General features: G+C 32.8%; 1 protein-coding gene across 6 annotated transcripts in view; it reads left to right on the top strand.

The window, feature by feature from the left end:
* The window catches only part of C25H14orf39 (chromosome 25 C14orf39 homolog), a 44,834-nt gene extending 19,220 nt beyond the window's left edge, over positions 1 to 25,614 (top strand). For all 6 annotated transcript variants that reach the window (XM_070592874.1, XM_070592873.1, XM_070592876.1 and 3 more), the window contains exons 10-18: positions 1,359 to 1,492; positions 2,208 to 2,284; positions 8,023 to 8,108; positions 8,195 to 8,253; positions 10,952 to 11,013; positions 12,121 to 12,299; positions 14,006 to 14,144; positions 19,864 to 19,918; positions 24,453 to 25,614. In XM_070592874.1, the coding sequence (XP_070448975.1) occupies positions 1,359 to 1,492; positions 2,208 to 2,284; positions 8,023 to 8,108; positions 8,195 to 8,253; positions 10,952 to 11,013; positions 12,121 to 12,299; positions 14,006 to 14,144; positions 19,864 to 19,918; positions 24,453 to 24,652 (991 nt within the window). In that variant the 3' untranslated portion in view covers positions 24,653 to 25,614. The remainder of the gene's footprint in view (positions 1 to 1,358; positions 1,493 to 2,207; positions 2,285 to 8,022; positions 8,109 to 8,194; positions 8,254 to 10,951; positions 11,014 to 12,120; positions 12,300 to 14,005; positions 14,145 to 19,863; positions 19,919 to 24,452) is intronic.
* Positions 25,615 to 26,011: the final 397 nt, after the last annotated feature.

Here is a 26,011-nt window from a genome sequence, read left to right as displayed (position 1 = left end):
CACTAATATTTACACAGCATCAATATACATTTTTTGTGCAGGCTATTTTCTATTTATTTCTTAAGAAAAAGATTAATTTATACCTTTAAGTATTATGGACTAATATTCAAATCTGCTTGTTATTTAATGAGGCCAAGCGTAATGTATAGAGAGAAATAGGGTAGCAGCAGCACACTTGCTGTTCTGTAACCTGTCGGTTGTACATCTCATTCAGTTTTCCATGATGGGTCACCAATAGGAGTAAAATAAGAGAACAATGGTAAGAACAGCCATGTGTTTACCTTTTGATCACCCTGTCACCAGCTTGACCAGTTCTTCCTTTGCCTCAGAGAGTGAATGAGACAAAATGCTCCTGAATCTGTGGCATCATATGTTTCTTTGTCTTTCATCCTAATGATGATGAAATAGACATCAGTGGTGGAGACATTTTTTTTTAAAAAGGTTGATTTTGACTGTTACTGTGTGACAGAAAAATAGATGTATCGCTGTTGTTTCTGATAAACTTTCTACTTTTTTTCCTTCTGCCTATACCCTTTTTCATTCTTCTTAAATTCCTCTCCTCAGGCTCCATTGCTCTTATCCTCATTTTTCAACATACTCTCCCAAGTTAATTTCCCTGATCCCACTTCCTTGGATCTGTTATTTTCTTGATTCCCCCACTCCCACTTCTCACATCCATGATAAGATGTCTTTAATTTTGCAATGAAATTGATTAGAAAAATAGGTAAATGTACAGAATTTCACTTTGTTGACAACTTTTTAACATTACAAAAATTCTGTATATTGAGAGGAATTTATATAACTAGTCATTTTTACTTAGTATGTATTTTGATAGTTATTATCAAATAATATCATTATTTAAATTATTTAACTATGAATAATTAAAATTATTCCTTTAATTTAGAAAGAATTTAATGAAATTATTCTTCCAGTAAAAAACTTAAAAGACCCATTTATGATTGTAGTATTGCTTTAATGATTTCTATGTTCATGCTAGTTGAATAAATCTTTTTAAAGTTGGAAGTACTCCAAAATCTAAGGTATGCTATTTATGGATAAAGTTTTGGTTTAAAATGTTTTTGACATATTTAGAACATCTTTTAAAATGATTATATTTTAAAAATGAGAGTGCAGTATACTGAGAAGAGCACTGGGCTTAATCAGGAAAAGTGTGTCTTAGCTGTGACACTAGTTAAGTAATTTAATAATATTGGGAAGATCTGTTAAATTCTTTCAAACTCAGTTTCATTATCGGCAAAAGGAGGAGTTTTAACTATATATTAACTAAATATTTCTTCTAGCTTTAAAATACATTTTTTACTTAGCTAATATTTAATGTAATTCACTCTTCTCTTTAGAATTTTTGAAAAAGATGAACAACATATACTTACATTGAATAAAGCCCCTCAAAAAAGTCAATTATTTCTTCCATATGAATCTCAGAAATTGGTCAGACCAATAAAAATGCACTCTTCAGAACCAAAAGTTATAGGTACAGTATCTGTTTATTATTCAAAAACTTGGTTTTCTTTGCAAACACATAGAAGAAGAAATAGAAAGAAGCAATTTTAATTATTATTTGGTGTAGACAAGAACAAACTATACTGAAGAATATAGACTGGGGAAAGTGATTCTTTGTGAGAGCAAACAAGATATGCCTTCTATATTTAAGTTCTTTCTCTTTAAGAGAGAAATTACTCACATGGTATTAAAAAGTGTTGTGGTCTGGTTACACAGTTGTCAGAGGAGGATGAATAATAATATATTTTTCATTTGAGAAGTTTTATTGTCAGTGTGATTAAAGTGGGTAGGAGACTTGTGTTAATGATATTTGTGATTTAGTCACTGAGATATTTGAATCATGTCTCATTCAGTGAATCTGCAGATTAGATTAACGACATTGTATTAGAGTAACTACATTGGCTGGTTTTTCCCCCTAGTCGTTAATAGCACCACTCTGTCTTCTTTGGTTTCCCATTATAAAGATGTATTTTTGTCAGCTGGTTTTCATTTTACATCATAGTTATTGTAATAACTACTGTATAGTAAGGAATTAAGAGTTATGTAACAATTTCATAATTCTGTGTTTTAAATTAAATACTCATATGACTTGATTTTTTAAATTACAAGGTTAAGTTAAATATTGGGTCATGACATTTGATTCTGTCTCTGGAATTGATTTGAAGTTATATAATTTAATAACCTAGATAAAAAGGAAGAAAGTTCTGTGAAGCAGTCAAAGCTTGCCAATATTGACTTCAGACAAAAAGAAAATGATACACAGGTAGGTATTTCTCTTTTAATAGTATAAATTAAATACTTTCTTGCATTAAATGAGGTATTGAATGTACCGCATTTAGGACATGGGTTTGTGTGTGTGTGTGTGTGTGTGAGAGAGAGAGAGAGAGAGAGAGAGAGAGGGAGAGAGAGATATGTTAAATCAGCCGTCAGTACAACCACAGGACCTAAAAAAACTTAAAAGAGTTTCAGTATGGCAGCCTGAGCTTTCTCATTTACTTCTAAAAATGATAGAAAAGATATTTTAACATACCAATCCCTGTACCCAGTAGACCAAAAACTGTGAGACATTTCTAAAGGAGGAAAACAAGATTGGATTGAAGAGGGAAATTGTGGTCCAGGACGTGCATAGAAGAATACTCATTGCAGGGACTGTGAATAGAGTAATTGTTTGGGTTACTTCAGTGGGAGTTAGTTTAGTTAACACCTATTCATCTCATGTCTACTCTACCTTTGGCCAGGCATCAGCAACTGGATGACTGTCTCCAGGTGGAAGCAGTGAGTATAGGAGCTTGGGTTAGAGAGAGAGATGGAACTCTGGGGGTTCATGATGCTCATGAAGAACAATGAGCATACCACCCTGAAAGCTAGCTTCTGCTGTGGCAGATCTCTGTCTTCCCCCATTCTTCCTGAAAATAGTCCAGAGGGAAAATTTCTCAATGAAAAATATAATTGCTTCCTATTAATTCACAATTAATACAGCTATGGGGTAGTGGAGACCAAAGTAACTAGTGAAACTTATTAATTCTAAATATGTATTAATTATAAAAATTTTAAAATCTGATACTAAAATTCCAGATGGTATCAACGTGGGATGAAGGTGGGAAGATAAATGAGGGAAACAAAAGTTTACTCAAGTACTTTTTCACTTGGGGGTGGAGGTAGGGAGAAGATATGAATACTGATTAACTCTCTAAATTGTTGGAAAAATGTAAATTTATGCATGTATGTTGAACATTTAAGGATAATCAACGGAAGAGAATTTAATGTTAAGTTTTAAAACGGTAGGAAAAAAAAGATGAAACAAAGAAAACTTAGTCCAAGAAAAAGCAGGAATTGGATGGGGCAGGGAATAAAACAGTAAGAAAGCATTATAAATAGAAAACAAATAAGATACCAGAAATAATTGTGAACAAATCAGTCAGTAATCATAAAAATGTGACAGAGATGCTTCTGTGGGATATATAAACAACATATAGATATATACTATTAGAACAGCTGAAACAACTGGACAAATGAAGGCTGAAAATAAAAGGATGGGAAATATGTATCAGACAAATGCAAACAAAAACAAAACAGATAGAACAATACCATATAAAACAGAGTTCAATATAAAAAATGTTAATAGGGATAACATTAATAGGATAATATTAATAGGGAAAATATTTTATGTTTTTCAAAAGAATAATTTCAAGAGCTGGCCCCGTGGCCGAGTGGTTAAGTTCGTGCACTCCGCTTTGGCAGCCCAGGGTTTCACCAATTCGGATCCTGGGCGCGGGCATGCACCGCTCATCAGGCCATGCTGAGGCGGCGTCCCACATAGCACAACCAGAGGCACTCACAACTAGGATATACAACTATGTACTGGGGGGGTTTTGGGGAGAAGAAGAAAAAAAAAAAAGAAAAAGATTGGCAACAGAGGTTAGCTTGGGTGCCAATCTTTAAGAAAAAAATAATTTTAAAAGAATAATTCACCAAGAAGTCATAAGAACCATGATGCACCAAATTATACAGTTTCAAAATATATAAAGCAAAAATTGATAGAATTCCAAAGAATCGATTGAATCCACAGTTAAAACAGGATAGCTCTCTCAAGAAAAGTACTGACCCTCAGTTTGGGGATTGAGTTTGGCTACAAGTGAAACAATACAAAACTGAAGCAATGAAATAATAGCATCTTAAACAAGATAAACACTTATTTTTCTCTTACTTGCCATGAAACTCTAAAGTATGTGACTCAGGTTCACTTATCAGGGTTGACAGCACCATCTCCACAGTGTCATTATTTCTCAGATGCCATCTATGCTTTCTTTTCCTGCTATCTTAATGCTAAACTTTCACCTCAAGGTCACCTAATGGTTGGAGGTTAACCATTGCAACTTTTCCATCATATCTGCCTTCCCTGCATGAAAAAAGAAAAGGAGGAAGGCTAGCTGAGTCAGCCTCATTTTAGAGGATCTTTCCTGGAAACTCCTTAAACAATTTATGATAATGATTCATCAGCTGGAACTTAGTTACATGGCTGCCTCTAACTGTGGAGAGGTTGAGAAATAGAGGGAAATATAGTTTTTTTGTTTTAAAAGTCAGAAAACAAAGGGAAAGTAGATTTTGGATGGGATAGAAAACTGGCAGTTTCTGCCCGAGAAACAAATCAAGTAGATGAAAAATAAGTAAGGATGTAGAGAATCTGAATAACACAATTAGTAAACTTTTTGCCAAACATACACAGAATTCAGTTAAATTTTTATTTGCTGTATTCCCCAAAATTGATCATTTACTAGAATAAAAAAAGTATCTCAACCAATTCTAAAAAGTTGCTATCTTCACTTACCACAATGTAAAAAAATAGAAATTAAACAATAAGATAGCCTCTCCTCAAAAAACTATGGCTGAGGAAAAAGAAATTCACATACTTTCAAATTACTTTTGGGTTATAGAAGAAATCAAAATAGAATTTAAAAAATATTTAAAAGAATACTATAAACCAAAACCTGTGGATTGTAGCCAAATTGGTCCTCAGAGAGAAATTTATATTTGAAGACAAATATAATTTTCTAATTATATATGTTATATACATTATATCTACATATCTATATATTATCAATATTATATTATAAATATATTTAATATATATTCATTTGGTTAGAATATTGTGAATATTCTAATAGTATTTTCTAATAAAATTAAAGTTAGCTGAACTTTATGAAAAGCTCAACTCAAAATATGAAAAGAACAAAATAATAAATGCAGACAAAGTAGAAATTAAGAGAGAGAAAAGCATAAATTAATGAAATAAAAAGTTGGGTTAATCAATATAGCCAAAAGATAGTAACTTCTAAATATCAATAAAATTTCAGCAAGTATAAAGAAAAAAAGAGAAGCACCCCCCAAAAGAAAAGAATAAAAAGAGGAAAAAGTTCATTTTGCTACACATATGGAAGAAATCTTTTCAAAGTCCTAAGAGAATACTATGTAAGACTTTATACCAATAAATTTGAAAATTTAGGTGAGATAGACAGTTTTCTAGGACAATATAAGTTGCTGAATAGACTGACAAAGAAAAACGTGAATAGATCAATAACTTAGAAGAAACTGAAATGTAATCACCTATTTCCCTCTTTCCTCACTTACTTCCTTCCCTTCTTCCTCTGCCACACACACACTCTTCAGAACACACCAGACTCAGTTTTTCAAGTGAATTCTACCAAACTTTTAAGGATTAGATCAGAGTTTCTCAACTGTGACACTATTGACATTTTGGACCAGATAATTCTTTGTTGTGGGGTCATCTTGTGACCCAGTAGAGGACAGTAGCTCCTCACCCCCAAGTTATGACAATCAAAACTATCCCCAGACATTTTCAAATGTCCCCCAAGAGATAAAATTGCCCCAAGTTCAGAACCACTGAATTAAATAATCTTTTTTTCTTTCTTTTTTTTTTTGAGGAAGATTAGCCCTGAGCTAACTACTGTCAGTCCTCCGCTTTTTTGCTGAGGAAGCCTGGCCCTGAGCTAACATCCGTGCCCATCTCCCTCTGCTTTGGGTGTGGGACGCCTACCACTGCATGGCATGCCAAGCTGTGCCATGTCCGCACCCGGGATCTGAACCGGTGAACCCCCGGCCGCCGAGAACGTGCGAACTTCACTGCTGCGCCACCGGGCCGGCCCCTAAATAATCTTTTTATATAAACAATTCCAGGGAATAGAAAAAAATTGAACACTAGCCAGAAAAGTGTATATGCCTAATCCATTAGATAGCAAGGACAAGAATAGTGAAAGAAAAGAAAAATTATATGTTAGTCTCAAGAATGAACATGGATGTAAAAATCCTAAATAAGTCATTTGCAAACCAAACTTGGCACCGTAACATTAAAAGAATAACGTATTATGACTAACCTTGGTTTTCCCAAGGAATGCAGTGATGCTTTAGCTTTGGAAAAATCTGTCAATATGATTCACTACATTAACAGATTAATAAGTGATTTTAAATAGAGATTTAAAATAAAAGGTTTTTTAAAAGAATATTAGGGAGATTCATACTATTAGATGTCAAAGTGTTTATTTTCTTACTTTTGTTATTAAGATATAATTCACATATCATAAAATTCACCATTTTAAAGTGTACAATTCAGTGGTTTTTAGGTGGTGTAACCATCACCAGCTTCTAATTCCAGGACATTTTCATCATCCCTCAAATTTTTAAACATTACCAAAATGCAATAATTATATCAGTGTGGTGCAAGAAAAGACAAATTGATCAATGGACTACATAAAAATAAAAAATTTCTATGTGATAAAAGACACTAACAAAGTTAAAAGACAATGACAGAATGAGCAGGGGATTGGTATTCAGAATGTATAATAAAGAAAGATATAATAATTCTTGCATATTAATAAAAGAGCAATAAAAATGGGCAAAAGATAAGGCAGTTTGCAGGAAGGGAAAGACAAGGGGTCATTAACATAACAAGATACCTGACCTCAGGAGTGCAGGGGAATGCAGAGTAAACCAATGAGATACCTGGTTTCACCTATCAGATTTGCAGACATTAAAACGTTTGATGATATCTAATGAGGTCAATGATAGTGGAGTGTTATTTAGTACAACTGCTTTGGAAGACTGGTTCACAAGTACTTATTAAAAATAAAGTGCACATACTCAGCAATTTCTCTTCTTGACATCTACTCTAAACAGATACTTGAAATACTTGTACAAATACTTGTACCAGGAGGCATATTCAAATGTATGTTGTTTAAAACATACATCAAAACAGTGACAACACTTGTTCTTTAAGGAACAAGGTCTTTTTCTTATGATCTAAAAGCACAATAAGATGACAGAATTAAGGCCAATGGCTGTTATAACAGAAATAAATAGGATAAACTTTCCTATTAAAGATATTTTCATTTTGGGTCAAATAAGAAAAATCAGGAACTCTTCAAAATGAGTCACTCAGGAAGAATGAAAGACTTGAAACAATGCAAACATTAGTAAAGCAGTGGTTTAGATATTAATATTTTTAGAAATTTAATTAAAGTTAAAAATGAAATATTAGCTTTTTCATACAAATATAAAAAAGAAAATTTCAGGCTTTAATCTTTTAACCCAGTGTTTTGCTTTCCTTTGTTAGTTTGAAAGGTTATACAGGATAGATACAGAAATCAGGTAATCAGTTGAGAAAATGGTGAGATTCATTTGATTAGTCATGAATATGGGATAACATTTTAAAAGGTTTATCTTAATTGTAGAAATACTACCAAGCGTAGTTAGTATACTTGTCAAAAAATCAAATTCCTTGAGAGTCTTAAATGTTTTTTGTTTCCCAGTATTTGACTTAGTGTTTTGTGTGTAGTAGTTTCAGTTCATGTTTGTATTTGTTGTTGATATTGATGATGATGATGACGAGGATGACGATGCTCTTGGAGAGCCTTGAGTGGCCTTGGCAAGCAAAAACTTTTTATTGTTTTGTGTAGCCAATTCTAATGCTTAATTTCTTTTGTTCAGGTATTTAATGACTCTACTGTGAATAACCATTCAAAATGTTCACATGTTGCAGCTATTAAAAGTTCACAAAATTTTATGCAGTTCAGGTAACTTAAAAAATAAGAAAATGCTTTAATTTCTGAAATAATTTAATTCAGAATATTATATTAAAAAATTTTTCATTATATTTTAGATTGTTAACCCCACAGAAACAATCAAATTGCAATCAATGGTTTGAAAAAGGAGATACAGGTATTTGCTGTTTATAATTTTCCTAAGAAGTGAGAGTAACAAATGGTATCAGGCTTTTATGCTATTCAAATAAGTTATTTGGATTGTTTGCATCTCTAGTAAACTGACAGTGCATGCCTAGTTTTTAAATACATTTTCCCCTAAACATAAAACAAGTACATTTCATTGTAGAAAATTTGGAAAACAGAGAAAAATAGAAAAGAAACAAAAATACCACCACCCAGATGTAACCGATATCATATGTACTGGTGTATATTCTTGTCTTTTTTTTCTATGCATAAGTATGTTTTGTTCTTTTATTTTTTCCCCAAAATTTTAAGCATACTATGTATATCATTTTGTATCCTTTTCTTCCCACTTGATACACCGTTGAGGGTATTTTTCCATGCCATTTAATAGATTTTATTTGTAATGACTGTATAATATGCCGTTGTATGAATTTGTTATAATTTATTTAGCCATTCTCTCACATTGAATATTTGTTGTTTTCAGGGTTCTTTGCTATTATAAATAATGCTACTATATTCTTTTACATGATTCTCTTACTATCTTTGATTATTTTTGTTGAATAAAATCATAGAAAGATCACAGGATATATATGTGTATGAGTTTGTTGGAACTTTGACACACCCTTGAAAATATTCATTCTCTCTCTATGTATATATGTATGTATATGTGTACATGTATGTATATGTATATATAAAATATATAATATATCATACACACGTTATGTACATATTTTGGTAACCCAGTAATGAATAACAATTATTTCACTCATTAGGCTACATAAAAGTCTTCACTTCTTGTCTGTAGCATGTGGATTACTGACTTTTATTTTGAAGTTCTAAAAATGGCTCATTCTTGCAGTATAAAAATTCTGTAAAAATATGCATATTCAGAATGGTCATATAATATACTGTGAGTCTGTTTCTGCCACTCTCAGTATAGGATTCAGCCAAGACAATGTGCTTATTCCACACAGATGGATTTTCTTCCTGATTTCTTCTGGAAGAAAGAATTTTATTTGCACAAGTGATCTGTTCCACCTGTTTATAATCCTCTATAGATGCCAAGCTGACAGAGTGTTAAGCAAGGGAGAAATGGCTGATTTCTAGGAACAGTACACCCCTGATACAGCTATGTGGGGAAATACATATATCTGGCATAGTCCTAGCTGCCATTGAGCATATATGGTGAGGCTTCATATCCGAGAAAGCATATAATTATCTTAGAAGAAAAAAACACTCTTTTCAACAATCTCCAAGACTATCTTTTGAAGAAGTTAATGTGCAGTGAAAATAATAGCTGTGACTTAAATGCAAGAGTCAAAACTATAAAGCTTTCAGATGATCACATAGGAAAACATTATTCAAGATAGGAAAGGATTTCTTAAATAAGAATTTAAAAAACCCAATCATCAAAGAAAGATTGATAAAATTGGCTGTATTAAAATTAAGAATTTCTATTCATCAAGAGACACTATAAAAATAATGGAAGGCAAAAGGATGTATTTTCAGTACATAAAACTGTTAAAGGACTAGTTTCCTAAAATTTATAGAAAATTTCTACAAACCAAGAAGAAGACAGACAACCCAATTAGAAATATGCACAAAATACATGAATAGGCACTTCAAATACAGAAACTTTTGTAGCAAGTAAACATATGAAAAGGTGCTCAGCGTGATCAGGAAACTGAAAAATAAAATCATAATGAGATATCATTACACATCCACCAGATTAGCAAAATTCAGAAAGTCTGACACTACTAAGTGTTGATGAGAATGGAGGACTATAGAAACTCTCATAACTGTTGGTAGGAACTTTCGTTTATAAATGACAGATGAGATTATACCTAAATTACAATTGGAGCTAGTAATTTTGTCTGGGGAAATTGAATGATTTCCTAGGGTAGCTCAGGATGGCTAGTTCCCACAACAAAAATTGGTAAATAGTTTGGAAACTAAACCTTGGAAAATAGTTTAACATCTGGTAAAATGAAAGATACACATACCCTATACCTCATAATTTCACTCCTATCTATATATCTAGAGAAATACAAATATGTACAGACAAGTATATATGTAAAAAAATGTTCATAACGTCATTGTTTGTAATACCCTCAAAGCAAAAACACCCGGAATGCTCATTTGTAGTAGAGTGGATAGATATGTGTTTGTGCAGTCAACTGCCTTACATCAGTAAGAGTAAGCAAACTGTCTATATGCAATAATACAGATAAATCCCACAAGCATCTACTAAACAAAAAAAGCAAGATCCTGCACATATATATTATTATTTCATCATATAACATTTTAAAACAGGAAAAATAAACTGTATTGCGTAGGTGATAAAACTATATAAAGCAATCAAGGAAATGATTATCACAGAAGTCAGGATAGTGGTTACCTCTGAGGACATGGATATGGGGAATATGAGGCTTTTGGAGTACTCATAGTGTTCTGTTTCTTTACCTGAGTGGTGGTTACATGGGTGTTCTCTTTACAATTTTGTTTGTTAAACTTTTCATATAGGTTTTATTCTCTTATTGTTATGTATTGGATTGACCTATATGAAATTGCCATTTTGTTAGGTCAAAAAATTTTAAATATTAGCAGTTTCATGTGGTTCACCTGATATGTTTTATTTACAATGAAATTGCAAAAAGAAAAACAATTTTTTGTTTTCACATAACAAACAGATGCTGAGTGTGGAGATAAAGGGACAGTAAGACAATTAAGAGAATCAAAATGTGCTTCACAAGTAAGTCAATGTTTGCTTTCTAATTTCTAAGCAAAATATTCCAATTTAAAATATTATGTTTTCATTTTAATTTCAGATTTAGTATAATGAAGATTATTTATCTGAGTTCTAGATGTTATTAGTTTGGTAGTTGGGTTGCTATGGTGTTACAGATTCTATCCCTTAGAGAAGTTTTAGATTAAAAAATGAAGCCACAAAAAGTTTACATGAAAATATACAAAAAGAATTGTCTTTAATAATTGACTATATATATTGACACCAAAACTAAATCATCACTGAAGAAAACAATTTTGTTTGGTAAGATTGAGTGATTTGCCAAGCAAATTCAAGATCAGTGTTTGCCACAAAAATATCTCTGAAATATTTTTTAATAGTGGAAAGCTTTAATGATGATAGATATAGACAATGCATGTTGAATTTACCATAGCTACTAAGGGTTAAAACAAGAGAAACAACATAGTAGTATTCTGCTGTAAAAAAATTCCGGTAAAAAGCACATTTTAATTATTTTGGTAGAGGGACCCAAATTGTTTCTGTAGTGGGATTTGGTATAACAAACATATTTGAGAAATCACATTCCTAGCCTACAAAATGATATAAAGAAAAATTAGTATTCAGATTTTCAATCTTTGCAGAGAAAGTAGTATAATGAATTTATAAGGGCAAAAAAAAAAAAAAAGGCAAAGAACATAACCAGTGAGAGCAACATTGCTTAGAAATAAATTACTTTTCTCTTTCAAGAGATATCATATACAATTCTTGACCCAGAGCATGATGTGGAAATTTTAAAAGAAAAATAATTTCTGACCATTTTCCATCAATTTTAGTATGTTCTGGTTATCATTTTCTTTTTCAGGTATGGATAGGGGAGGTGGATCTGGGAAGAAAAGAAAAATTAGATAATTAAAAATTAATTACTTTTCCCCTTTTTTGGCAGATATGTTTTGGTATCCCTTTCATCAATTATTCTTATTTTGCCTAGTTTGTCTATGAAATGATAACATCATTAGTTAAAATGGTGTTTTCCACCTCATACATTTTTACGTATGTGAGTTTATTAATGCACTAGCACTCATTTATATAGTCTTCTGTTACTTTGATTTGCAGGTTCTGTATGCAGAACATTTTGGAAAGCCAATAGAAGATAATAGTGATGAAGTAGAAGAAAGGGCTGAGAATTTTCCACGAACTCCTGAAATTCCTTTATTTTTAAGAACTCCTGAAGCTGTGAAAACACCTGAATCCTTGGAGAAATTAGTGTTCCCCAAAACTCCCACATTTGAAATGTAAGACTTTAATTAATAATTATAATTAAAGAATCTGCATATTGAGTTATATAGTATAAATAATCAATAGGAATAGTAAAATGCTTAAAACTGGTAACTTTAAAAAGTTTTTACTATGGAAAATTTCAAATATACAGAGGAGGGAGAGACTAGTACAATGAACCTCCATGTGCCTATCACCCTCTTTGAACAATTATTAATATTCTGCCATCTTGTTTCATATACCCTCTTTCCCATTTTTCCTGCAGCATTTAGCTGAAGATGACATAGATTCTGAGTGCTTATCCAGTGCGATGATGTACAGATTTATGATTTTCAAAAGGATAAAAAAAAAGTATGAAAAAATTTAAAATGTCAAGCCAAAAAGCTACTATCACCTATGGTAGATTGTGGGCATCATCAAATAATGTTTCAGCAGTTACTTTTCCTGATGTTGTAGTGTCTAAAGCAAGAATTGTCATCTGTTAAGTAACCTCAGTAGGCATAAATATCTCTAACATGATAATTTAACTTTGGAAGCCACAGGTTGGTAGTTTGCAGCCAAGAAAATAGTGCCACATTTATTTAACCTTTTTGTTTAGTTAAATCCGTTCCTTAATGCTGAAACCTTGAGATTCCTCTAAAACATATATCAAATAGATTTTACTTTATCAGGGATCTCTCGCCTGTCTTCTACTTCTGCATTTTAAATTAGTAGTAAGAGTTTTATATATATGAATGTCATGCTTTTGACTCAAACACAGCATGTGCAAAGTGGAACTCACCATCAAATCTGAGAACGGTAAAAGGATGTGGCAGTCATATGCTAAAATCTCTCTTTATGGATGAGAAAAGTGATTTGTAAAGTTAAATGACTTATTAATGGTCATGGAGGTAGTTATGGAAGTATCTTCAGACTTCCGTTATATTTAACAAATGCTTATGTAACACTATGTCTAAGCATTTTATAAATATTGCTTATTAAATATTCACAACTTTATGAGATGCAAGTACATTATTATTCTTATTTTATAGATGAGTAAAGAGAATCACAGGTGATAAAACTCGTCAGTGATGGAGTTGAGATTCAAACCCAGGCAGTTCTGCCTCCAGAATCCATGCTTTTGACTACTGTGTTCTGTACTGTCTTGTCTAATTACTTTTCCCACATCATCTTATAGTTTCACTCTCTTTTGCAACAATCTGTAATGGCTGGCTTCTTATCAAGACTAAAATCTTGTGACTGGCTTTCACGATCTTGTGAAAAGTATAGCGTCAGGGTTAACAGCTTACATTTTGAATCTGGATTGCTGCATTCAAATCCCAATGCTGGCACTTAAATTCTTTTGAGTAAATCATTTAACCTTTCTGTGCTTCAAAATCCTCTTCTGTAAAACAGGTGATAATCATAGAACCTATTTCATAGGGTTATTATGATCAATAAGTAAGTCAATGCCAATGGAAATACCTGGACTAGAGCTTGACAGTTTATTCTCAATAGGAATTCATTATTATTATTCTATAATTGATTGTTCTACTTTACTTAACGTTATTCTCCACCCAAAACCATCTTTTTCTTCATAGGTTTGTCACTTCAGTAATTACATCCTCCTTATCCCTACTCTCCTAATTCTTACCTCTATGACATTGCTTATGGTGCTTACGAGTCTGTAGTATTTAATAATAGATTTTTAACATCTTGATGATTTCTTATTTCTCTATAACAGAAATAGAAATACAATACCTGAAGGTCAAACACAAAAGGAATCCCCTGGATTTTCTTTTATTATGAGTTATACTTCTAGATCACCTGGATTGAATTTATTTGATTCTTCTATATTTGATTCAGAAATCTCATCAGACCAGGTAATATGAGAAGCTAAAGTTTTATTTCTAAAAAATTGTATACTGGAACCTCAAGTAATTTTAATTCTTTTGTACCAAACTGTCTTGGGGGAGAGTAAAAAACAGGCAATTTTTTTTTTATTGAGTTATTGATAGGTTACAATCTTGTGAAATTTCACTTGTACATTAATGTTTGTCAGTCATGTTGTAGGTGCACCACTTCACCCTTTGTGCCCACCCCCCACCCCACCTTTCCCCTGGTATCCACTAAACTGTTCTTGGTCCATAGTTTTAAATTCCTCATATGAGTGGAGTCATACACAGATTATCTTTCTCTTGCTGGCTTATTTGACTTAACATAATTCTCTCAAGGTCCATCCATGTTATTGCAAATGGAATGATTTTGTTCTGTTTTGCAGCTGAGTAGTATTCCATTGTATATATGTACCACATCTTCTTTATCCATTCGTCTGTTGATGGGCACTTAGGTTGCTTCCACATCTTGGCTATTGTAAACAGTGCTGCAATAAACATTGGGGTGCACAGGACTTTTGGGATTGCTGACTTCAGGCTCTTTGGATAAATACCCAGTAGTGGGATGGCTGGATCGTATGGTAGCTCTATTTTTAGTTTTTTGAGGAATCTCCATACTGTTTTCCATAGTGGCTGCACCAGTTTGCATTCCCACCAGCAGTGTATGAGGGTTCCTTTTTCTCCGCAACCTCTCCAACATTTGTTGCTATTAGTTTTAGATATTTTTGTCATTCTAACGGGTGTAAGGTGATATCTTAGTGTAGTTTTGATTTGCATTTCCCTGATGATCAGCGATGATGAGCATCTTTTCATGTGCCTATTGGCCATCAGTATATCTTCTTTGGAGAAATGTCTGTTCATGTCTCCAGCCCATTTTTTGTTTGGGTTGTTTGATGTTTTGTGATTGAGTTGCGAGAGTTCTTTATATATTAAGGATATTAAGCCTTTGTCAGATATATGACTTGCAAATATTTTTTCCCAGTTAGTGGGTTGTTTTTTTGTTTCAATCCTGTTTTCATTTGCCTTGAAAAAGCTCTTTAATCTGATGAAGTCCCATTTGTTTATTCTTTCTATTGTTTCCCTTCTCTGAGAAGGCATGGTGTCCGAAAAGATCCTTTTAATACTGATGTCAAAGAGTGTACTGCCTACATTTTCTTCCAGAAGCCTTATGGTTTCAGGTCTCACCTTTAGGTCTTTAATCCATTTTGAGTTTATTTTGGTGAATGGTGAAAAAGAATGGTCAATTTTCATTCTTTTACATGTGGCTTTCCAGTTTTCCCAGCACCATTTGTTGAAAAGACTTTCTTTTCTCTATTGTATGCCCTCAGCTCCTTTGTCAAAGATAAGCTGTCCATAGATGTGTAGTTTTATTTCTGGGCTTTCAATTTTGTTCCATTGATCTGTGCACCTGTTTTTGTACCAGTACCATGCTGAAAAACAGGCAATTTTTTTAAAAGATACCCATTATCTTTTTTGTTTTTATTTATTTTTTTGCTGAGGAAGATTCACCCTGAGCTAACATCTGTGCCAATCTTCCTCTTTTTCGTATGTGGGATACCTACAACAGCATGGCTTGCCAAGCAGTGCCATGCCCGCACCCGGGATCCAAACTGGTGAACTCCGGGCCGCTGAAGTTAATGTGCTCACTTAACTGCTGTGCAACCAGGCCTGCCCCTCCATTTCTTTTTATAATAATCAATCATACTTGAATAAATACTGTTATGCACAGATTTACATTTCTTTGACAATTAATAAGGAAAGCTGTTTTTCCCAGAGATTTTGTAAGTCAGTTGAATTTCTTTTTCAGTGAATTATCTATTCACCAAATGGACTTTTCCATACCTCTACTGAGGCAGTAGTTTTTCTTATTGGTACATATAAGCTCTTTATATATTAAAGATATTAATTCTTTGTCATTACCGCAAATATTTTATATTACTATCATTTTGCTGTTAAAATTTTTTTAACATTTAGAAGTTTAAATTTTGTATGTAACCAAACCCAAACTCCAAACTCTTTTTTTTTCTTTTGGCTCTTCTTCCACTGTTTTTATGCTCAGAGAATCCTCCTCTTAAGAACCAGTAAATATTCACCTGTATTTCCTTTGAAATATCTTATGGTTAACATTTTTAATTTAATACATCTACTTGTGTACAGTGTTGAGTGCCTAATTTATCCCTATTAATTTGTGGTCCCATTTTTATCACATTCCAAATTCTTTTGTTTCAAGACCTGCTAGCTCATACCACTGGTTAGTCTATCAATTCGTGTATCAGTATCACCCTACTTTGATTGCTCTAGGTTTACAAGATGTTTTAATAATTAGAAAGTGAAGTCCCCCCTCGCCAGTTTCTATTTCATAATATTCTCATATTATTAATGTCTGTAGGATCCATAATGATACCAATATAGGTATCTTTCATTCCTAATATAGGTAAATTGACTTATCTTTTTCTTTGTCAGTCTATGAGAAATTTATAAATCTTGTCAATTTTTTTCAAAGAACAAACTTTGGCTTTGTTAATTTTCTCTCTTCTTTGTTTTCTGTTCATTGATTTCTCTTATTGTTTCACTCTACTTACTTTGTTTACTTTGTTCTTCTTTTTCTTGTTTTTCAAGGTGGAACCTTGGGTCACTGATTTTAGGCCTTTCTTCTTTTCTATTATTTAAATTACTAATTAAATTACTTAAAGCTGTCATTTTGTTCTGGTTTTGACAGCATCCCATAATTTTTGATATGCTGAATTTTCATAATCATTCATTTCAAAATCTTTTCTAATTTCTCTCATGATTTCTCCTTTGATCTTGTATGGCCTAAATATTTAGGATTTTCCTAATATCTTGTTATTAATCTCTAATTTAAATCTATTGTGCTCAGAGAACATACTCTGTATTATTTTAATCCTTTTAAATTTAGTAAGTCTCCTTTTATGACCCAGAACATGGTCGTTCTTGGTGAATGTACCATCAGCAGTTGAAAAGAATATATATGCTGCAGTTGCTGGATATGGTGTACTATAAATGTCAATCAGGTGAAGACAGTTGGTGGTGGTAAAGATCTTATAAAAGATCTTTATTGATTGTGTTGTCTAATTCTATCAGCTGCTGAGAGAGGGGTATTAAAAATTCCAACTATGCTTGTGTTTTTGTCTATTTCTCCCTTTAATTCTGTCAATTTTTGTTTCTGTATATTGAAGCTATTATTAGGTGCATACACATTTGTCATTGTTAGATCTTCCTTATGAATTGACCCTTTTATCCTTATGCAGTGTCCCTCTTTATCCCTAGCAACATTCTTTGTCTTGAAGACTACCTATAGCAATACCAATATAGCCACTGTGACCTTCTTATGCTTTCAGTTTTCATGACATATGTTTTATCCATTTACTTTCAACCTGTCTTTGTCTTTATATTTAAAATGTGTCTCTTGTAGTTGAGTCAGGCTTTTTATCCATTCTTACAATTACTGCCTTTTAATGGAGTGTTTAGCCCATTCATGATTGATGTAACTCTTAAAAGTTCATATTTTAATAATGGTTTACTATTTGTTTTCTGTTTGTTCCCTTTGTGTTTTGTTACTGTTTCTTCTTTTCTGCCTTCTTCTGGGTTAAGTATTTTTTAGAATTCCATTTTAATTTATTACCAATATTATTGTTGAACATTTGTCGATTATTCTTGATCAAGAAACTTAGTAATTATTTGCCAGTCTCCTTCCCCAACCCCACCACTACAAAAACAAAACGAAAAATTAAAGATAAACAGTGTTGTCAGGATTCCAACTAGATTTGAATTGGATTACATTTATAAGTTATTTAGAAAAGAAATACATATTTACAATATTTTCTTCCTATACAGTTCCTTCATATACCTTTCTTTCTATGCAATAATTTTTTAAAGTAATTTTTGTAATTTTCTTTATCCAAATGTACATTTCCTGTTAAGATTACATATACGTATTCTGCATTTATATTACTATTGTAAATAAGAATTAAGTAACCTTAGTCTATTTTTTCATGCCCAGGATACACCTTCCAAGAATTATCTGTCTTTGAAATAAACATTTAAACAAAAATTGACAAAAGCTGAAGACATGAAACACTATGAAATGTATATGGCACTACACTATCCGTCAACAAATTTCTAATTTCAAAAATTTAACACAAGCTGTGGGATGCAGGAATAAAATATTCCAGTTCACATAACATTGACTAAATGTGACTAACTTCAATAAGCAATAACAATATAATACCTATGATATTACATCACATTTCTACTTATTACAGTGTTAAGTGGTTAGAACTTTTCTAAGTGCTCTACATACACTCATCTAATATTCACAAACCCTAGGGTAAAAATTATTTTTCCATTTTACCATAAGAAACAGAGTTACATACCCCAAATTCCACATCTAGTACACACCCAAGTAGTCTGGCTTCAGAGCCCCGTCTTAATCACTACACTATGTTGTCTCTACTGATCAAATACAGCATGTCTTAATTTTCAGTTTCAATTGCTAAATACAGAAATAAGCACTTCATCATGATTTCTATCACTGAACAGGGGAAATCACTAGTAGAAGGAAATTCTTTAGGGCTTTTGAAACTAACCAATGATAATGCTGCTATGTACACACATGCAGATGAAAAGACCAACTAATAACCTGGAGCATTTTTCACACTGAGAATATGTAGAAGTTTGTTTAGAAGTTAGACATGTGAACTATGAAGCCAAATAAATTTTTTAAGTGCCTTTAACTGCAATTTAACTCATCCCTATAGTGAGATTCTTTTTTTATGAATAGATGTCAATTTAGGGCACCTGAAGTTGAAAACAAAAAAAATAATGGGGAGAGGGCTGGCCCTGTGGCCTAGTGATTAAGTTCAGCATGCTCCACTTTGGCAGCCTGGATTTGGTTCCCAGGCATGGACTTACACCACTCATTGGCAGCCACGATGTGGCGGCAACCCACATATGAAAAAGAGGAAGATTGTTAGCTCAGGGCCAGTCTTCCTCAGCAAAAAGAGGAGGATTGGCAGCAGATGTTAGCTCAGGGCTAATGTTCCTCAAAAAAAAAAAGGAAACAACGTAAATATCCAAAATAAAAGAATGATTGAAACTCCATGGTATGTTCATATGGAGGACTGTTATAGTGCTATAAAAAGAATTAGATTTTAGAGTAGTGAGAGAAAAATGTTCATAATGCAATATTAAGAGACAAAAAAGAAGACAGAAAACTATGTTGTCATGATCCTATTTTTCTTAAAGCCTGTTTACAGAGAACACAGACTCTTTTGGTAGCAAAACTTGGTCTGAACTGACATGAGGCTATCGTACTTCCTATTACTCTTATAGTCAAGAAAACAGTACCAAGGACCTGACTTGTAAAAGAGCTTCAGAATAAAGCAAAGGTTATTAGAATTTTAATTGTATTAATATTCCAAAGTAGGAACCATCCTTAATACAATATATATTGCCTATTAATCTTACCTGTTACCAGAATCAAATCAGTAAGCCTTATTTTAATATAAGTAAATGATAGGTTTTGAAGATAGATCTCTTTTTAAATACAATAGTGTACTATGTAGAGTGTTGCCATTTTGTCTGCTCTAATTATGCTTATTAGAACTAAACTTTAGATTCAAATATAAATGATATATATTGAGTCTACTGATTTCATGAGTAATATTTAATGGAAATTATTTTTCAGTTTAATGAACATTCTGCAGGAAATTTAAATCCTCTCTCATCACAACAAGAAATTGGTAAGTGATTTGAAGTTTCCTGCATATAAAAACATGCCCCTTTGTATTTAGTTTCTCACTAATTGATTTCCTTAGGCATTCAGTTTATTCTTTAAAAATTATTGTTACTTCTGCACTACTCATTGATTGTTACTATTTTTTTAGCAATTAGCTTCTTTTCTCACTGTTTAACTGAAACTTGCTTTCTCTAATATTACTAATGACCTCCCAATTATCAAATGTTATGGGTATTTTGTACTTAGCATATTCAGTCTTTTTGCAGCATTTGATATAGTTGACTATTCCCGTCTTCTTTCTGGAGTTTTTGGGTTTCCTCCTCTCTCTCTTGTGCTTATTTTTTATTGAATCTTCTTTCTTCTTTTATCCCTTGGTGAATTAATTCATTCAATGTATAAATATATATGTGTGTATATATAGTATATTTTATATCAGTTACTGCTTTTGGCTCTGGCTATAGAATAGTGAACAAGAATGCAAAGTTCTTAATAAAGTTTGTGTTCTAGTGGGAGAGACTGAAAATAGACAAATGATTATATAATATATTAGTGCACTAAACAACAGTTGATAGGGTTTGAATTTTTAATCTAATATTAGGCTTACTTAGCTTTATAGAAAGATGCAAGATAGGAGATAACGGCATGTTATCTTTGTCTCATTGAGAGGCCCACTAGCTACCCAAATAATAAGCTTTCTTTTGCCACCTCACCTATGTGGGACATGTAAGACTGATAGGCACAAAAGTCATTGTGCATGTGGGTTACCTTGACACGCAAAAGCTGCAACGTCAGTTTCCACCAGTGTTTTATATCATTCTAATCATGAGGCCCAAGGCCTGTGTACTAACTTGTAGCTCCTCTAATTCAGGTGCAGTCCCACACAGTAGATTAGGCAGACATATTCTACATTTACCTAAATTCTGTATTTTCTAAGAAAGCAGTGTGATGAGAAGTCAGCCCTCAAAGTCATTGTTCCAGGTGGGCCTGGATCAGCGCAGGCTTGATGTTAACTCTTTATTCACTGGTGGTAAGTATTATGAAGAAAACTAAAGCAGAGTAAGGGAAATAGGGAGTACTTGGGTTGGGAGGGTGGTTGCTGCGTTATAAGGAAGTCAGGGAAGGTAAAAGGCAACATTTGAGCAGAGACCTGAGAAGGTGTGGGTCCAAACTACTGGGATAAGTGTTCTGGGCAGAGAGTGCAAAGGCCTTGAGATGGGAGTGTGCTCAGCATGTTTCATTGAACAGTTGGTAAATTGGTATGATTGGGATCAAATAAGGGAGGAGAAACTGGTAGGAGATTAAATCAGAAAGGTTGGAGGGGAAGCAAACCATAGGGGGCCCTTAGACCATTAAGGACTTTGGGGTTTTTTCTGAGTGAGATGGGAAGCCATTGGAGTTTTGAGCAAAGGACTGAAGTGATCTCACAGATTTTAAAAGAATTACTTGGCTGCTATATGGAGAACAGACTGCGTGGAAACAAGGATGAAATCAGGGAGATTGATCAGGAAGCTATTAAAATAATACAGGTGAGAATTGATGACGGTGAGGATGGTGGAATTGGAAGTGGCGAGAAGAGGCCAGATGTTGATCACTAAGTTTTCTGAAGATAGCGTTTTAAGGATTTGGACTGAATGTAAGGATTAAGACAAAGAAACAAGGGTGATGCCAAGATTTTTGACATGAATAACTATAAGAATGGAGTTGCCATTTATTGGAATATGGAAGGCTATAGAAATTATTTTGAGATTGACAGGAGCTGGAGGTTAGTTTTGGAAGTGTTATCATTGAAAAGCCTGTATTAGATATCCAAATTAGAGTAAAGTAAGGCGCTGGCCTTGTTGCCTAGTGGTTAAGTTCTGTGTGCTCTGCTTTGGCAGCTCTGGTTCAGTTCCCAGGTGTTGACCTGCACCACTCATCAGCGGGCATGCTGTGGCAGGGACCCACATACAAAATAGAGGAAGATTGGCACAGATGTTAGCTCAGGGTGAATTTTCTTAAAAAAAAGTAAAGTAAGAAATTATATATATGAATCTGGAATTCAGTGGGGTAGAAAAATTTTGGAATTGTCACAACTGTTGTTTAATGCTGTGAGATCAAATCAAATCTATCAATTGTAGACATTCTTTAAATATTCATCATCTAAAATGTTAAATCTATTTACATTCTCTCCTTTGATGCTCTCATTCATTTAACACTCATTCACTTCAGTGCATTCAAATATTATAATACAAGTAATGACCAGATTCATATCTTTCCTCCCTGACTTCTCCTAAACTCTGGGACCTTATTTCTGATGATGTAATTGATATCTCTTTATATCTAAGACATCTTTTGACATTAAAAACTCAGAATATCTGAAAACGAACTTGTTCTCCTTCTGATATACCTAATGGCATTTCCATTATTCTAGCTGCCAAGACTCAGAACATCAATGATAATTATAACTTCTCTCTGTGCCTGTGACCACATTCAGCTAGTCATCAAGTTTTATCAGTTCTCCCTGAAATATTTATTTCTTTTTCTTTTCTATTTTCGTTGAAACCATTATATTTCAAACTCTTATTACCATTCACTTGGGCTATTACAGTAACATCATAAGTGGTCTTTTCATCCTTTCAGCTTACGTATAGATCACAGTCCAATTAATCTTCCTTTTGCATAATGTTGGCCATTTCACTCCCCTGGTCAAATTCTTTTAGTACCTCCCCATGGAGTATCAAATTATGCTCCTACTTTTCTAACCTACTTCCAATATACGTTTTAAACCTTTTCTCTTATAAGAATATCCTATGCTTGTCCAGACTGAAGAACTCATTGGATCCCAAATATGCCTACACTTTCTTACCTGCTTTTTTCTTCCTGAAATTCTCAACTTCCATCTCTTTCTAACCATCTTTTCAAGACCAAGTTCTCTTCCATAAATCTTTTATTTCCCCCTTCAACCTTCCATTCCAAAATGATTGCTTCCTCACTTTTCTGAATCTCTTCTTTTTTGTTCTTTTTTACATTCTACCATCTGTCATTTATGAATATATATAAAATCTCTTCTAGTTACAGGGTCTTTTCGGGAAGGGACTCTGTTTTATTCATGTTGGAATTCTCCACAGCACCTAGACTACTGCCTTGCACAGTAATTTATTATTTTATTTAAAATGAGCATAGGAGTTTTATGAAGACTTGTTATGAACCTTCTTTTCTTCTGAAATAAAAAGTCCCATCAAATTCATTTATTCAAAAGGAGATTCAAGATTTTAGTTTTCTCTGGATCTAGAAGCTATATTATAGCTATTTTCCTTTGTTTAAGTCTTATGGACGTGTGCTTAAATCAATGGAAAAATAAAGTGAGAAAGAGCGAGAAGAACTTAAGTCTCTGGTAATCATTCAGTCCATCCATCTGTCCATCCGTCCATTCATCCACCCACCCACCTACCCTACTGCTGGTTGGCTCAGCTTTATTTAGGGTGACATAACTGAGATGTTTAAAAATATATGAAATTTCAAAATGGCACAAAGTAAATTCTTTTGCTTAATGTACTACTTGAATTAGCTTTCTATGGAAAAAATATAGATGTGTTAAAAGATTTGTTTCAAGTAAGTCTTTGGGTTACTGTATATTTTTAATTGTTTAATAATAATTAAAAATTATAATTAAGATGTTAAATATATTTTTATATTTAGAGTCTTAATGAATGAAAAATAATATTTTTTCTTAATGGAAATTCTGAGAATCATAAGCTAAGTAATTCTTTATGTAAAGTGGATTTCAAAAATTCCTTTTAAAACTATAGAACTCTTTTCACTGTTCCTTGAACAGTGCCATGAACAGTATATTGTAGTTACTCAGTAAATAATAGTTGAATAAGTTTGACTTATGCTGTATCTCTCAGATCCAGCATTTCTTTCTCCATTTCCTTTGCTACGACTGTAGGTAAGGCCAAACTTTCATCATCCCTTTTCTGTTATCCCCACTTCTGGATACTCTCCTGTTCCAGACTTTCTACACATTCTCTCCTGAATAATCCTGATAAAGCAGTTCAAATCCTGCCATATCTCTGCTTGAAAACTTTTAATGGCTTCCTGTTAGCTACCAAATAAAGTCTAGATTCTGTAGTTGGACAGTCATCAATCTTTCCAAGCTCATCTTCATTACTTCCCTTTTAGTAACTCTATTATTTCTCAGTACTCTTGACGAGCTCAGTTGGTTTCTGTTGCCCTTATACCTTCTGTGCACACCTGTTTCTTGCTTCTGTGCTGTTCTCTTCAGTTGAGGTGTTTTACCCCTCTTTCTACCTTGTATACTGGTTCTTTTTATACTTGAGTTCAAATTACTTGTAAGTACAGTTTAGGTTTGAATTTTTTAACCTTCCATAGTACCAAGGACAATACTTTACACATAAGAGGAATATAGTTAAATATCTTCTTAATAGATAAATGATTCAGTGTTCCCCTATTTATTGTATGTAGTATACTGTAAATCAGTAGGTTATGTAAATTATGTAACATGAATAGCATGATATTGTAATATTTATCTTCCTCAGGAAACTTATTTGGGAAACCAGAAGGAGAAGATGGCTTTACATTTTCTTTTCCATCAGATTCTTCAACTCATACATTTGGAGCTGGAAAAGATGATTTTAGTTTTCCATTTTCATTTGAACGAGATCAAAACTCAACACCTTCTTCTGTCAAAGGTTTTTCATCTTCCTCACAAAATACAACCCAATTTACTTTTTTTTGAACTAGTTACTAATTTCTTGAATTATTTTACTGCTCTGTAATTATCTAGGGTATGAATTTATGTTACTTAAGATATGAAGGCTACTTTCTTTTGTTGATTAAAGCATAATGGCCTTCCATAGTTGCATTATTTGATTATATTTATTTAAATATTGAAAGAAATTAAGCTTATATCATCTAATTTAGTTTCTGTGTGTGGCATTAGCTATCATTATTCATTTTGGTTTTGATTTTGCAAGCCATATTCAATCAGAACTTTTGTTAATCTTAATAGAATTTGATGCTTTTCCTATTAATCTTTATTGTAAATGTCAAGCCTGCCTCTTCCCAGAACGTAAGTTTAATTCTGGTAGTAATTTAGGTGCTTTGATAAGAACAAGAACTCCTTCTGGCCCTGAGAAGACCTTTTAGCAGTAACTGTGCAGAATTACTATGTACTTTAATGAGGTGTACTTTGTACTTTAGCTGCTAAAAAATGCTTTTAAAATTATTGTGTTTCACTTGTGCTTCATTTTTGCAGTATGCGGAGTGTTACTTTAATAATAATCTCAAAGGATTTATGTTACTGATAGTGAATAAAATGTGTTATTTTATTCTAATACAACAAATGGTAAAATTCTAATTTTATTAGTTATTCTAATATCTTTGATGGAAGGAAATTAAACATGAAGGGCTACTGTAATTTCTTAAAATTGGATTGTTGTATTAAAGATGATAACTGTTAAATATGTGTTTTTGCTTAAACTTTTTTGAAGAACATTTGAAATTTTGTTTCCTGTCTTCAACAAAAATATTCACATTTTTATTTTGTATGCAGTATTTTCCTGTCAATCAATTATATAGCTTAAATGAAGATATTTAAAATTTGATGAAATTATATAAACATATTGCTCAATATCTTTGTATTTTGTGCTTTTTAAATTAGTTGTAGTCAGTTATCAAGTAATAAAGAGTCTGACTCTGTATTTTGGTTTGTGATTTCTGACAGATTTTAAGCCTTACTTTCTTTTTTCCCCCGTTCTGCCCCATGTCTGGTCAAGCTGATAAGAAAGCCCACATGCTCCCTTCTTTGGCACCAGTGGGACATTCAAACCATGTATAGGAACTCTTGCCCTGGCTCCACTCCTCACCACCATAAAAACCCAAAGCCAGTCTCCTTTCTCTGCTCTCTCAAGCCATCTTCAGCCCAGCTTGGGAAGGCTATCCTGCTCTCCCCAGAAAACATTATTATATGAGTAATAAACCTTTTAATATTCTTTTTGAGGGGTATATGGTGTCAATCAGTTTCAATGTCCAAAACAAATTTGAGGTGAGAGTCTGTCCTCTTCAGGGTGTCCACAACATATCACAATTGTATTAA

Source organism: Equus przewalskii, chromosome 25 (assembly GCF_037783145.1).
Source record: "Equus przewalskii isolate Varuska chromosome 25, EquPr2, whole genome shotgun sequence".
Classification (NCBI taxonomy): Eukaryota; Metazoa; Chordata; class Mammalia; order Perissodactyla; family Equidae; genus Equus; species Equus przewalskii.
Note: the sequence above shows the minus strand (reverse complement) of the source record. Positions and strands in the feature narration are given on the sequence as shown.